At 45.5% G+C, this 16,119-nt stretch overlaps 1 protein-coding gene across 2 annotated transcripts in view; it reads left to right on the forward strand.

The window, feature by feature from the left end:
• LOC134343515 (SLAM family member 5-like) overlaps window positions 1-16,119 on the forward strand; it is an 82,043-nt gene that overhangs the window by 34,832 nt on the left and 31,092 nt on the right. For both annotated transcript variants that reach the window (XM_063042247.1, XM_063042248.1), the window contains exon 2: window positions 7,367-7,687. In XM_063042247.1, the coding sequence (XP_062898317.1) occupies window positions 7,367-7,687 (321 nt within the window). The remainder of the gene's footprint in view (window positions 1-7,366; window positions 7,688-16,119) is intronic.

Consider the following 16,119-nt stretch of genomic DNA (forward strand, 5'->3'; position numbering starts at 1 on the left):
AAATTATAGACCACTGAGTCTTACCTCAGCAGTTGGTAAGTTGATGGAGAAGATCCTGAGAGGCAGAATTTATGAACATTTGGAGAGGTATAATATGATTAGAAATAGTCAGCATGGCATTGTCAAGGGCAGGTCGTGCCTTACGAGCCTGAATGTATTTTTTGAGGATGTGACTAAACACATTGATGAAGGAAGAGCAGTAGATGTAGTGCATATAGATTTGAGCAAGTCATTTGATAAGGTACCACATGCAAGGCTTATTGAGAAAATAATTATTGAGGCATGGGATCCAATGGGACTTTGTTTTGTGGATGCAGAACTGTCTTACCTACAGAAGGCAAAGAGTGGGTATGGACATTGATAGGATGCAAAACTGGGCTGAGAAGTGGCAGATGGAGTTCAACCCAGGTAAGTGTGAAGTGGTTCATTTTGGTAGGTCAAATATGATGGCAGAATATAGTATTAATGGTAAGACACTTGACAGTGCAGAGGATCAGAGGGATCTTGGGGTCTGAGTCCATAGGACACTCAAAGCAGCTGCGCAGGTTGACTTTGTGGTTAAGAAGGAGTACGGTGTATTGGCCTTCATCAATCATGGTATTGAATTTAGGAGCCGAGAGGTAATGTTGCAGCTATATAAGGCCCTGGTCAGACTTGTAGTACTGTGCTCAGTTCTGGTCGCCTCACTGCAGGAAGGATGTGGAAACCATAGAAATGGTGCAGAGGAGATTTACAAGGATGTTGCCTGGATTGGGGAGCATGCCTTATGAGAATAGTTTGAGTGAACTCGGCCTTTTCTCCTTGGAGCAACGGAGGATGAGAGGTGACCTGATTGAGGTGTATAAGATGATGAGAGTCATTGATCGTGTGGATAGTCAGAGGCTTTTTCCCAGGGCTGAAATGGTTGCCAGAAGAGGAGACAGGTTTAAGGTATTTGGGAGTAGGTACAGAGGAGATGTCAGGTGTAAGTTTTTTTACTCAGAGAGTGGTGAGTGCATGGAATGGGCTGCGGGCAATGGTGGTGGAGGCCGATACGATATGGTCTTTTAAGAGACTTTTGGATAGGTACATGGAGCTTAGAACAATAGATGGCTATAGGTAAGCCTCATAATTTCTAAGGTAAGGACATGTTCGGCACAACTTTGTGGGCTGAAGGGCCTGTATTGTGCTGTAGGTTTTCTATGCTTCTATGAACAGTCAAACAATGTGCTGGTATACAGTCTCAGCCCACAGGCTGTAAAGAAGATGATGTAGCAGAGCTAATTTCAGTTACTTCTCAACTCACTGAACAAATTGCTGAACTTCAAAGTCAACTAGATACTCTACAAACTACAAAATAACAGAAGGTATAAACGAGCTCGAAGGCAACAAGTGATAAGCCACTAAAAGGAAAGGCAGACACAAGGATAAACGAGAGTCAACAATCACTGACAAACAGCCAAGTGTCAAACTAAAACCTTGGCGGTGTTTTACATGTGGTGAAGATGGGCACGTAGCGAGCTCTTGCTGCTGTGAACCCAGTCTGGCACGAGGAACAGAAAAGGGAAGGCAGCTTGAATAGAGACAGAGTGAGAGGGAATCACGTCATGGTACCTTCCACCCTCATTTTAAATTAGAAACGGTTCCTGTTGTGGGACAAACGGGTACTGGTATTGACAAAGCATGTCCCAAAAGCTCCAAGATCATGCTTGGTGAAACAAAGTCCCAGAAAGAGTGGGAACACATCTTGAAGTGTATAGCAAGTCATCTGGTCAACTCAGGTGATGCGGTTGAAGTCAGTGCTGACATTGTACAAGCAATATGTGACAGTCATCTTATCCAACAGACAGAACCTGCCGTAGATGTCGCCATTGCATTTGTTGGACCCTTAATAAATGCATACAAGTGCTGTACCTGACAATCACACCCAAAAAGATCAGTGTTGGGGATTACCACTCATTTCTCATCTCTCTGATGCTGAGATTACAGACTCCCAGTTCACAGATCCTTGTATTAGGGAAGTCATCAAGCAGATGGAAACTGAAGAAAAATGATCCCCTTCAGTATGAAATGCAATTCCCAGACTCCCCTACCTTCTCAGAGAATGGGATCGACTACAGCTAAAAGATGGAGTTCTTTACAGGGAAATATTAACCAGAGATACAAGAACATACCAGCTTGTTTTCCATGAAAAGTTTCAATCTGATGTACGAAAGAGTCTTCACAGTGACTTTGGTCACTCGGGTATCGATCGTACCCTGGATTTAGTCAGAAGCCGATTCTATTGGCCCAAGGAGGATGCTGATGCGGAACACGAGATTAAAACATGCAGTCGATGTGTAAGGAGGTAGACCTTACCTGAGAAAGCTGCTCCATTAGTGAACATTGTGAGAACTCGACCCTTGCAGTTGGTCTACATGGACTTTCTTACATCAGAACCTGATGAAAGTAACACAAAAAATGTGTTGGTAATAACTGATCATTTCACTAAATATGCTTTGGCTAATCCTACATCCAGCCAAAAAGCAAAGATGGTTGCAGAGTGCCTATGGGAGCATTTCATCTCACATTATAATTATCGCGAGTACCTACACAGGCCTGACTTTGAATCCCACTTGAGTAAAGGATTGCATCAGATAGATGGAATTCAAATAGTCATAACTATGCTATATTATCCCAGAGGAAACTCTGTTGAGAGGTTTAGCAGGGCCCTCTTAAATATGCTGGGCATCCTGGAGATGAAAGACAAAAGTCGCTGGTGAGAATCTGTGAAATCCCTAGTCCATGCTTATAATTGTACTAGGCATCAGATAACTGGCTTTTGTCCATATGAATTGATGTTCAGGCAACAACACAGACTCTCAGTTGACTTCGCTTTCGGACTACCCTTGAAAAACAAACATGGTACATCACACTATCAGTATGTACAAGACTTAAGATCTCATCTTCAGGAAAGTTGCAAGATAGCAACGGGGAACTCGTGGAAAATGGCAGACTGAAACAAGACCAGATATGACAAATGTGACAACTTTAGAGTTGACAGAAAGAGACGATTGCTACCGAGGAATGTGCACTTACAAAGTAAAAACAAACTTGCCAATAAATGGTTAGAAATAGTCTGTGTAGTGGTGAGCCAAGCTGGTGATCTACCTGTCTACAAGGCACATCCTGAGAACCAATCTAGGCCCATAAAAACATTCCATAGGGATCCATTACGCCCTTCTGGATTTCTTCCTTCTGAAGATGAACAACTTTCTCCAGTCCCTGTTCACCAGTACACATCTCACAGGAGTGCTAAAAACGAACAGTCAGTTGAAGAGGAAAGAAAATCCAATTGACTCTGAAGAGGGCGAGAATGAGTTTTATTACCTCAGACCAAGACTTGACATTGTAGATGAACCTTCTGGAAGTCGAGAAAACTGTGGACAGTTACACAAATAAATTGTGGGCTCCAAACCAAGCCCAAATCAGTCACTTGCACCCACTCCGGTTACAGACCCAGTGCTGGAATCCCAAAGAAATGAATGTTCTGATGTAGAGGAATCTACTGCAGAAAGTAACTTACTTGTAAGCCCTGAAGAAAACCAAGAGTTCAAGATCTCTACCATGCAACTGGGAATTAGTTCTGTTAAATCATACTAAGGGACTTGGTTAGTTTTTTTTATTGTGTAAGTATTGTGAATCAACTATCTGTGGATGATCAGCTATTTCACCCAACGAACTAAGAAACAAGACGGCAAGCCACCCAAGATCAAAGAACCAGCACAGAACGAAATGTTTCATGATATAAAGGATTCAATATAGTTGGATGTTTATTTTCATTCAAAGGATCTGAATTTGATTTTCTGAAAGAACTGATTATTTTTGCAGAGAATTTCATAGGTTACTGAATGGGATTTACTTTGTGTAAAAATTGTGATGTTGGGAGAGTCATGGAAAGGAGTTAAGCTGTATAGATATATTTTTTGAATTTGAATTTGTAGAAATACTGACTGGAACTTCAGAATAGGAATTCAATTAGATTTCTAACTAACTAGGGAAAAACAGAAAGGCAATTGTTAATCTGTAAACCTTTAAATAGGGAATAACACTGGATATAATTAGTTAGAAAAATTGGAGTAACAAGGGTTATTCGAATGAATATCCTTCATTCTAACTAAACAAGACTTTGGTTTTCATTTAATATCTGAAATTGGGAACCTAAACAGAATGTTCAAATTTTTAATTGTTCTTACATAAATATTTTGTATATCTATATTTTTATAAACAAAACTTGCCTCCAGAAGTGTGTGTTTTCTATTCACTACCTCCTTCCAATACCTAGAGCTTCTGATGGCCTACGAGCACCTCATGTAGTATTATGAAATTTGATTTTCTCATGAAGAGTGCGGCGACCTGTCACTCGAGATAAGAGAAGCGCTACACAGTTGTTACACTTTCCTATACATTGCTCATTGTAGATGCGCTCAGTGGTAGGGTGGGCTTTAACTGGGAGGACTTCTCATTTTGAACCTATGTAAGTTTGCTTTTGATGCCCCAACTATGGGAAAAAATTCTGAATATTGACCCTAGCTATATCTCTCATAATCTCATCCTGGTGACACAAGAGACTGCAGATTGCAGAATCTGGAGCAAAAACAAATTTTATGAAGGCAAATGGGTGACTGACATTTCAGCTCAAGATCATTGTTCAGAATCATGAATATCGTTACCTCCACATTTTCCCTGACTCACTGACTTCCCCTGACATCTTGTCTTCTCACTTCTGTCTGATCACCCCCAGCTTCCTTTGCTCTGGGGAAAACAAGCCAGATGATTCAATCTCTCCCCATAACTAAAGTCCTCCAATCCAGTCAACATCCTGGTGAACTTCCTGGTAGCCTCCAACCTGATGGGATGAACATTGTTTTCGCAAATGACCAATAATTTTTCTCCCTCCCCCTTCTTCTTCAATTCCCCACTCTGTCCCCCTCTTACCTCTCCCCTGCACCTGCCCATCACCTTCCCCTATTTCCCCTCTTCCTTCCCTTTCTCCATGGCCCACTCTCTTCTCCTATCAGATTCATTCTTCTTCAGCCCTTACCTTTTCCATCTATCACCTCCCAGCTTCTTAGTTCATCCCCTTCCCTACCCACCAGGCTTCACTATCATCTTCCTGCTTATATTCTTTCCCCTCCACTCCCCACACCCTCTGCACCTTCTTATTCTGGCATCTTCTCCTTCCTTTCCAGTCCCGAGGAAGGGTCTCAGTCCAAAGTGTTGACTGTTTGTTCAATTCCACAGATGCTGCCTGACCTGCTGAGTTCATCCAGCATTTGGTGTTTGTTCTCTCAATCTCCTGCTGAATTTCCTCTGCACTCTCTGTGTAGTGTGGTAACCAGAAATCCACACCATATTCCAAATGCAGCCTGGACAATGATTTGTAAAGTTACAATGTAACCACCAGCTCTAATATCTGAAGCTCCAATCTCTGAAGGCTAGCATGCTCTGTGCTTTCTTCATCCGCCTATCCACCTGTGTTATCACTTTCAGGGAAACCTGAGATCTCAGTTCATCAACACACTTATTCACCCTTCAATTAACCTCAGTGGTCCTACCCCATCTAATTTCCAAATTATCGTTATCCAAGAGTGGAAAACAGACCGGTGTTCAGCTCACTCCTCCGGGCCGGCCAAGAGCCCCTACCTGAGCCTGTCCCACCTGCCTGCATTTGACCCATCTTCCTCTCATCTCACTCTGATCATCAGGCAGGAGGTGCAGAAATTCTGAGTCCCACGCCACCAAGTTTAGGAGCAGTTGTTGCCCTTGCTATTGGGCTCCTGGACCCAGGTTCGCTCTCCTTGGTGCTGAACTGACATTGCATCCTGTGGGCTCACTTTTGGGGACCCAACAGATTGTGCTCATGTTCCCAGTATTATTTGTGTACTTTTTTATTTGCACAATTTGTCCTTTTTTGTACTTTGGATGTTTGTTGATCTTTGTTCCTTCTGTGTTTTGTGGATTCAATTGCATTTCTTTGTTTTCCAGTGGGTTCCCACAAACAAAATGAATCTCCCGGTAGTGTAGCGGTTAGCGGGATGCTAACGCTCAGGGCATTGGAGGTCAGTGTCCAATCCCAATGTTCTTCGTTCTCTCCATCACCGAGTGTGTTTCCTCCAGGTGCCCCGGATTACTCCCACAGTACAAACCCATACCAGTTAGTATGCTGATTGGTCGTTGTAAATTGTCCTGTGGTCAGGATCAGATTAAATCTGTGGGTCGCTGGGCAGTGCGGCTCGTTGTGCCGGAAGGGTCTGTTCCCCTCTGTATCTCTAAGTAAGTAAAAATAAATAAATAAATTTATGTTGAACTTTTAACTTTTTCTACATGTTGACAATTTAAATGCCTGTCCAGACGCTTCTGAATTATTGTGAGAGTATTCATCTCCTTCACTACCACGCACAGTGGGTTTGAGATTCCTGTCTGGGGAAACCTGTGTCATTTGGCCCATCTAGTCCATGCTGAGCTATTACTCAGCTTAGTCCCATTGATCTACACCCCCCCCCCTCATCCAGGTACCCAACCGAACTTCTCTTACATGTGGAAATTAAACCTAGAACCACCAAACTGCTGGCAGCTCGTTCTACCCCGCCAGCACCCTCTGAGTGAAGGTGTTTCCCCTCATGTTTCTCCTTAAACATTTCACCTTTCAACCTTCACCCATGACCTCTAGTTCTAAACTTACCCAACCTCAGTGGAAAAGCCTGCTTGCATTTCCCCTATCGATATCCTTCACAGTTTTATATATCTCTATCAAATCTCCACTCATTCCTCTCTGCTCCAGGGAATAAAGTCCTAGTTTGAAACCCCTGACAGTGATATCCAAACTGTTACTGTGTTCAACAACAGTAAGTGTCCCCACATCAATTCCTGGTCAAAGTTTTCCAGTTCCATGTGAGACTTTGTCATGAATCTCTATCAGTTCCTTCAGAGATCTATCAACATACGTCCCAGGGGCCTGCTCCAAGTTCACTCTGTCCCCACCGCACCACACACATCCTCCATTTACCCCACTTTTACCCTTCCCAAACATACCCCCACTCCCACTGACTGGGTCCCATTTGTTATTTCTGCACCACCCTGACACTCTTATCCATCCATCAATATCTGTCTGTAGGGTGCAGTGTCCTTCCTCAGGTTGGGAGGAGAAAGTCTTCACTCTGTTCCCCACCTCCCCACCTCCACGGTTCAGTGTGTGATGTCGTGAATGTGAGCCAGTTCTTCCACACAGGGCCAGGAGCCAGAAGATGGGCCAAATGGTCTGCTTCTGTGCCTGTGATTCTCCCAGCTCTGATTCCTCCTCCGGTCACTGAGCTGACCTGCTGTCTGTCTCCTCCTGTCTCCTCAGCTGGGAGTGGGGCTGCTTCTCCCATCGTGACTGGAACTCTGGGACAGTCGGTCTCCTTATCTCCTGGGATCCCAGTCGGGACGGATGTTGCTGACTTTCAGTGGAAACAGACAAAATCCCAAATGGCAGTGGTGCTGTATTCGAAAGGGAACATCACTTACCTTGGTTCTGAGGATTTCAAGTCACGGTTAACTCTTGATCCTGTGAGCTTCAGTCTGGAAATCCGTGACCTACGGAGAGAGGATGCCGGTGATTATGAGGTGATTTCTACAGCAGGTTCAGGAATTGAGAAACGTGTGACAGTGCGACTGGAGGTGTACGGTGAGTGAAATACCCCTGAGGGTCCCGGGTTTACTGGTTCCTGAACACCCATATTTAATGGGTGAGGGTATGTTGGCAAGACAAAGCTCAGACTAGACAACGGTTCAAATGGATTTGTCCAGCTTTCTGTGAACAGGACACACCCGGGCAAAGTTCCATGTTGATGGTAGATGCCACTACTGTACCTGTCCTGGGACATCTCAGCCAGAGGTCCCTCAGGTGCTAGAGCACTGGTCTTCAGGACCACAGCTGGAGTGTTGTCTGGTCCTGTAGCTGTTGCTGTATCTACTGCTCTCTGCCATTCCCTGATATCACGGACAGAGAACTGAATGGTTCAGGGACAGGTTTCTGTGACGGGGGGGTCTCGGGGGGAATCGGAGGGAGATTGTCAACTCATCATGTCTGTCTGAACACCCAGAGGTCAGCCTTGTCTCCTGCTCTCACATGCTGGGTCCCAGCATCAGTGAGGGTGGGGATATTCCTGGAGCCTCCTCATCCTGTGAACTGCCACCAGATATTGTTGGATGAGATTATTATAACCACGAGGTTTTACAGATGCTGGAAGTTCAGAGCAACACATACAAAGTGCTGGAGGAATCAACAGGTGAGGCAGCAACTGTTGAGGGGGATAAACAATCAACGTTTCCGGCTGAAACCATTCAACAGGACTGGAAATGAAAGGGTGAGAGGCCAGAATAAGTGGGGAGAGGGGGAGGAGTACAAGCCAGAAGGTGAGAGGAGAACTCAGGTGAAGAGGATTATGGGTCTGTGGGGAAAGGGGGATGAAGTAAGAAGCTGGTAGGTGATTGGTGGAAATGGAAAAGGTAAAGGACTGAAAAAGAAGGAATCTGATAGGAGAGGGGAGTGGATCATGGGAAAAAGGGAAGGAGGAGGAGCACCAAAAGGAGGTGATGGGAAAGTGAAGAGAAGAGAAGGGGTAAGAGGGGAGCCAGTCAGGAATGGAAAAAGGAAGAAGCGGGAAGGGAGGGGAGAACTTACCAGGTGCTTCTTTCAAGTGTTGTACATGGAGGAGAACTGGATTTTCAGCTGAGGGATGTCAGGAGGTGATGTAGAGGAAGCATTCCTGCCTGGAGCTTGGCTCTATTAGTCCATGCCTCTGATTTCAGTGAGGGTGAATCTGTCACCTCAGATCCCTGCTCTGTCCTGTGACGGATTCCATATTCTGACCCATGTTTCCCCTCTCAGAATGAACCACAGCTCTGGTTGGTTGTCTGTTGTGTTCAACTGTGACAGGAAACCTGTGCAGGAGAATTTTTAAAGTGGAAAAGCTATTGCACTTGGCAGTTCCTCTCTCTCACCCTCAGAAGTGCTGGTCCACTGGTAGTCATCACACAACTGAAGCTTTGCTTGGTTGCGTTGGATGACCATGACTTTCCGTGTGCCTCATTGCTGCCTTCACTGTCCACAAAGCATTGCAGAACCACCTTTCTGGCCGTTGGATCTCACTGTAGATCTGATCCGCCCAGTCTGCTGGACATGATTACACATGCTAGGACAGGAATATGGTATATGAGGCTGCTGGCCACCCTCACCTGGTTTAGCTAGCCTGTTTATGTGTACCATGATGTGGCTACTGTCGTATACAAACAGCTATGTGGAGCCACAGGTGAGAGCTGAGTGTCCAGTGGGGCCCAAAGGTGAGTGAGCTGCCCCAGAATGGACACGCCAAGCCCCTTCACCAGAGGTGCTGCCCCTCTCTGGACATCTCATCCACCTGAGCCACAGCTCCAGATTGGAATTAACCTCCTAATTCCATTCCCGACCTGTGAGCTGATGACTGTCTCAGTGGGGGAGAGGGTGTGGTCACCCAGGATCCGTACAGTGCCAGGCTCACTCTGGAACACCACACACAGTTGTTGTCTGGCTCTGCGGTGATCTGTACGGTGCCAGGGCTGCTGCCGTCAGACCAGATTCAATGCCGGTCTGGGCTGGATCACACTCAGGTGTAGAAAGGACACCAGGATTACTCACAGGAGTGACAAAAGACATGGAACTGGAGAGAATTCCTGGGATACAGGGCAATAAAGAGGATGTGGAGACAATGTTTTCTGTAGTGGGGCATCTAGGAGAAGAGGGCACAGCCTCAGAGCAGAGTGGCGTCTGTTTAGAACAGAGATGAGGAGGAATTTCTTTAGCCAAAGGGTGGTGAATCTGTGGAATGTGGAGGTTACTAGCTCTTGATTAGTCAGCGGGGGTCAAAGTTTACATGGAGAAAGCAGGAGAATGGGGTTGAGAGGATAATAAATCAGCCATGATAGAATGGCGGAGCAGACTTGATGGGCTGAATGGCCTAATTCTGCTACACTGTCAAATGGTCTGCTAAACAGGACACAGTGCCGTGTTTGTGGATGAGTGCGGGCTGCAGTTGTGAAAGAAAGTGGAGCACATGTAGGAACTTCTTCCGGCAGCAACTGGCTGAAATGAAGCATGAGAGAAGTGTTAAACTGGTGAGTGGAAATGAGCTGTGATTGGCTTAAAGTTTACTAGGGACTGTTGGGACGGGATGGAGAACTGGCAATCGAGCTGTTGACTCGGATCTCATTTACTCATCCTTCCAGTGGAAAGGAATTAGCAATTGTGGGGATGACTTACAGCGGACTTTGAGTGTATAGACATTAAGAAAGAGGATGTGCTGGAGCTTCTGGAAGGTATTAAGTTAGATGAGTCACCGGAACTGGACAAGATGTACCCCAGGCTACTGTGGGAAGTGAGGGAGGAGATTGCTGAGCCTCTGACAATGACCTTTGCATCATCAATAGGGACAGGAGAAGTACCAGAAGATTGGAAGATTGCAACATCCCTTGCTCAAGAAAGGGAGGAGAGATAGCCCAGGAAATTATAGACCAGTGAGTCCTATTTCAGTGGTAGGCAAGTTGTTGGAGAAGATCCTGAGAGGCAGGATTTATGAGCATTTGGAGAGACATAATCTAATTAGGGATAGCCAGCCTGGCTTTGTCAAAGGCATGTCATGCCTTACAAGTCTTACAAAACACATTGATGAAGGTACAGCAGTGGATGCAGAGTATATGGATTTCATAAGGATCCCCATGCAAGGCTAATTCAGAAAGTAATGAGGAATGGGATCCAAGGCAACCTTGCTTTGTGGATCCAGAATTGGTATGCCCACAGAAGTCAAAGATTGATTGTAGATGGTCTGTATTCTGCATGGAGGTTGGTGACCAGTGGTGTTCTGCGGGGATCTATTCTGGGGACCTATCCTCTTTGTGATTTTTATAAATCACCTGGATGAGGAAGTAGAAGGGTGGATTAGTAAATTTGCTGCTGACAAAAAGGTTGGGGTTGATGTGGATAGTCTGAAGGATTGTCAAAGGTTACAGCATGACATCGATAGGATACAGAACTGGGCTGAGAAGTGGCAGATGGAGTTCAACCTAGATAAGTGTGAGGTAGTTCATTTTGGTTGGTTACGTTTGAAGACATATTAATGGTAAGACTCTTAGCAATGTGGAGGATCAGCAAGATCTTGGGTTCGTATCCATAGGACACTTAAAGCTGCTGCGCAGATTGACAGTGTTGTTAAGCAGGTGTACTTGGAGTACTGTGTCCAGTTCTGGTCACCTCACTATAGGAAGGATGGGGAAGCATTGGAAAGTGTACAGAGGAGATTTACCAGGATGCTGCCTTGTTTAGAGAGTATGCATTATGATCAGAGATTAAGGGAGCTAGGGCTTTACTCTTTGGAGAGAAGGAGGATGAGAGGAGACATGATAGAGGTGTACAAGATAATAAGAGGAATAGATAGAGTGGACAGCCAGCGCCTCTTCCCCAGGGCACCACTGCTCAATACAAGAGGACATGGCTTTAAGGTAAGGGGTGGGAAGTTCAAGGGGGATATTAGAGGAAGGTTTGTTTTACTCAGAGAGTTGGTGCATGGAATGCACTGCCTGAGTCAGTGGTGGAGGCAGATACACTTGTGAAATTTAAGAGACGATTAGACAGGTATATGGAGGAATTTAAGGTGGGGGGTTATATGGGAGGCAGGGTTTGAGGGTCAGCACAACATTGTGGGCTGAGGGGCCTGTACTGTACTGTACTGTACTATTCTATGTTCTATATGTTCTATGTATGGTGCGGGTGACCTTCATCAACTGTGGGATTGAGTTTAAGAGCCGTGAGGTAATGTTACAGCTATATAAGATCTTAGTTAGACCCTACTTGGAGTACTGTGTTCAGTTCTGGTCACCTCACTACAGGAAGGATGTGGATACCATAGAGAGAGTGCAGAGGAGATTTACAAGGATGTTGCCTGGATTGAAGGGTGTGCCTTATGAGAATAGGTTGAGTGAACTTGGCCTTTTCTCCTTGGAGCGATGGTAGATGAGAGGTGACCTGACAGGGGTGTATAAGATGATTACAGGCATTGATCTTGTGGATAGTCAGAGGCTTTTTCCCAGGGCTGAAATGGCTAACACGAGGAGGCATAGTTTTAAGGTGCTTGGAAGTAGGTACAGAGGGGATGTCAGAGATAAGATTTTCACAAACACAGTTTCAGCTGAGCAGCAGATATGCAAATTGTGTCAGCTAATTATTATTTCATTGTGCTGGTATTTAACTCCATGCTTGTCGAGACATGAACAAAGCACAGCAACTTTTTGTTGCCTGCTTGCATTCGGCCATGCCTGAGCAATTGGACTGTTCAGCTAACGACCTGAGGACTCATATTTGTTTTATATTTAGTTATTCCTTTCAGTCACACTGTTGGCTTCATTTTCCATTTGAGAATTTTAGTTAACAACCCTGTTTGGCCTAGCATTTATTATTCTCTTTTTCCTCTAAAGTCTGTTTGCATTGAAGTCGGTGAATTATTGACCCGCTTCGGTGGCTTTTGCTCCACACTTGGGCCATATCCAAAGGTAGTGACAGAAAGTCATGAACTTACAAAGATGGACCCAGCAGGGAGGGAGAAGCTGACCTTGGCCATGAGATTCATTGGTCAGGTAGTAGACAAGCTACAGGCAATGAAATCAATTCTGAGTGAAGTTACAGTGGCAATGCGGCAGATAATCTTGTGCTGATAAGCCCAGTCTCATCTGGAGGAACAGGTATCATCCCTAGCCACAACAGTTGAACAGCTCACTGCAGACAATCGGACTCGAGTGTCTGCGATTTCTGTTCTCACGGCCCCGTCCACGAGCTCACTGTGGACAGCCAGCATCAGCTGACAGCCATTAAATTTCTCGCCAGCTCAATTCAGCAGCTTCAGACCGTCTCAGTCCCACTCCCAGCATCTTGCAGTTCATCCTTTTCTGCTACCCCGACAATCTCTGCTACTAATTGTTACATGTCAATGTTGTATTGATTAACCATAAGCGTCATTTAGGTGCGCCTGAATGAGGCGTGTGGATGGCGTCATATAACAAATGAGTGGAGGTTTCTTTTTCTATCAAATTCATGAGGTTTCTGAAAATTTCATGAGAGAGATCTGGACTGGGATGAGGACCATCACTGGGTTCCGGCAAACTAGCAACAGAGGAGCTGAAGGCAGTGTGGGCAGGGCCAACGAGCTTAACCTGTTCTTAAACAGATTTGACATTGTGGCCCCTGTCCATCCCCCACATGAGTCATCTGTTGTCGGCCCCCAACCAACACATATTCCTCTCTCCCCTCCTACCCCTCCTCACAGTCCCCCACCCTGCTCTCATGACTATACCCCTTCCCCACACGAAACCACCACAGTGGGCTTCACCTCTGAACAGGTGAGAAGACAGCTGAAACGTCTCAACCCAAGCAAGGCTGCAGGACCGGATGGTGTCAGTACCAGGGTGCTCAAAGCCTGTGCCCCTCAGCTATGTGGAGTACTTCGTCATGTCTTCAAACTCAGCCTGAGGCTCCGGAGGGTTCCTGTGCTGTGGAAGACGTCCTGCCTCGTCCCTGTGCCGAAGATGCCGCGCCCCAGTGGCCTCAATGACTACAGACCGGTGGCATTGACCTCCCACATCACGAAGACCCTGGAGAGACTTGTTCTGGAGCTGCTCCAGCCTATGGCTAGGCCACACTTAAATTCCCTCCAGTTCGCCTACCAGCCCCAACTAAGAGTTGAGGAGGCTATCATCTACCTGCTGAACTGTGTCTACACCCACCCGGACAAGCCAGCGAGCACTGTGAGGGTCATGTTTTTTGACTTCTCCAGTGCATTCAACACCATCCGCCCTGCTCTCCTGGGGGAGAAGCTGACAGCAATGCAGGTGGATGCTTTCCTGGTGTCATGGATTCTTGATTACCTGACTGGCAGACCACAGTACGTGTGCTTGCAACACTGTGTGTCCGACAGAGTGATCAGCAGCACTGGGGCACCACAGGGGACTGTCTTGTCTCCCTTTCTCTTCACCATTTACACCTCGGACTTCAACTACTGCACAGAGTCTTGTCATCTTCAGAAGTTTTCTGATGACTCTGCCATTGTTGGATGCATCAGCAAGGGAGATGAGGCTGAGTACAGGGCTACGGAAGGAAACTTTGTCACACGGTATGAGCAGAATTATCTGCAGCTTAATGTGAAAAAGGCTAAGGAGCTGGTGGTAGACCTGAGGAGACCTAAGGCACCAGTGACCCCTGTTTCCATCCAGGGGGTCAGTGTGGACATGGTGGAGGATTACAAATACCTGGGGATATGAACTGACAATAAACTGGACTGGTCAAAGAACACTGAGGCTGTCTACAAGAAGGGTCAAAGCTGTCTCTATTTCCTGAGGAGACTGAGGTCCTTTAACATCCGTCGGACGATGCTGAGGATGTTCTACGAGTCTGTGGTGGCCAATGCAATCATGTTTGCTGTTGTGTGCTGGGGCAGCAGGCTGAGGGTAACAGACACCAACAGAATCAACAAACTCATTCGTAAGGCCAATGATGTTGTGGGGATAGAACTGGACTCTCTGACAGTGGTGTCTGAAAAGAGGATGCTGTCCAAGTCGCATGCCATCTTGGACAATGTCTCCCATCCACTACATAATGGACTGGGTGGGCACAGGAGTACATTGAGCCAGAGACTCATTTCACCGAGATGCAACACAGAGTGTCATAGGAAGTCATTCCTGCCTGTGGCCATCAAACTTTACAACTCCTCTCTTGGCGAGTCAGACACCCTGAGCCAATAGGCTGGTCCTGGACTTATTTCCTGGCATAATTTACCTATTACTATTTAATTATTTATGGTTTTATTACTATTTAATTATTTATGGTGCAACTGTAATGAAAACCAATTTCCCCCGGGATCAATAAAGTATGACTATGACTATGACTATGCGATACCACGGACTGTGAGCTACCAGTGAGAAACTGAGTTGAGTTGAGTTGAGTTAGTTGAAGAGTTCACTACAACAGTGGGTGTTCCCAATATTTCTCCATGTCCAGAAGATTGTGATCATTCGCAGCACACAGTGCATATTGGATATGTGACTGTCACTTTGTATAATCCATACTCGGATTTCTGGAGTATTCTGTGGTGACCACTTTTTGTTAGTCCATACATGGATTCGGGTGTGTTACGTGGCAACCACTTGTGTTAGGGAATATTCCGTGACTATCACCTTGTGATATCACTATGTGGAGTTTGGAAGATAGGTGTCACCTCGTTATCCCTGCGTGGATCCAGTGTGTAACGTGACGATCACTTGTCCTCTGGAATTTTCCGTGATCATCATCTTGTGTCATCTTACTGTGGATTTATGAACCCTTCCTCACAGACACCTGTACCTGTTCCCATGGATTCCAGAACCTTCCGGATTGCCATCCTAGGACTCTGTTTAAATAAGTCTTGGGAAGAACTGTTTCCAGACCTCCACAGTTTGTGAGCTAAGATGCATTGCACTGTTAATTTTTGGTTAGGAGAGCAATTGTCTTAATCGTCTATATTTTTGTGTAAGTATTTAAAATATACTTGTTTGACATTAAAATATGTGTCTGTGGTCTATTGCTGCTGGCACATAACATAAAATTGGTGGCTCATCTGGGATCTGCCTATATTGGAGCTTATAGATTGACTGATTACTCCCCTTTTGATTGACTTGTGTGTGGAAACCAACATCAATAGACATCAATAAATTATTGGCATCACCAGCCCCTGAGGAATTACAGAAAGCCAAAAAGACAGAGTTGTTGGTCATTGCTAGTAAGTTAAAACTTATTACAGTAAAGCAGACTATGAGAAAGGCAGAGATTCAGAGGAAAATAGTTGAGCACCATGTAGATGAGAATTTGTTTGCAAACGAGGTGTTAGATCTGTTTCCTGAAAGTAGACCAGCTGATGCTGAGTTCCAGTTAGAGCAGAAAGAACTAAAGGTAGAGAAACTTAAATTAGAAGATGTGAAAAGAGAAATACAAAGGCAGCTAGAAGCTGAGGAAAGAGAAAGACAAAGGCAGTTTGAGTTAGGGAAGTTAAAGCTCAGAAATCA

Source organism: Mobula hypostoma, chromosome 3 (assembly GCF_963921235.1).
Source record: "Mobula hypostoma chromosome 3, sMobHyp1.1, whole genome shotgun sequence".
Taxonomy (NCBI): domain Eukaryota; kingdom Metazoa; phylum Chordata; class Chondrichthyes; order Myliobatiformes; family Myliobatidae; genus Mobula; species Mobula hypostoma.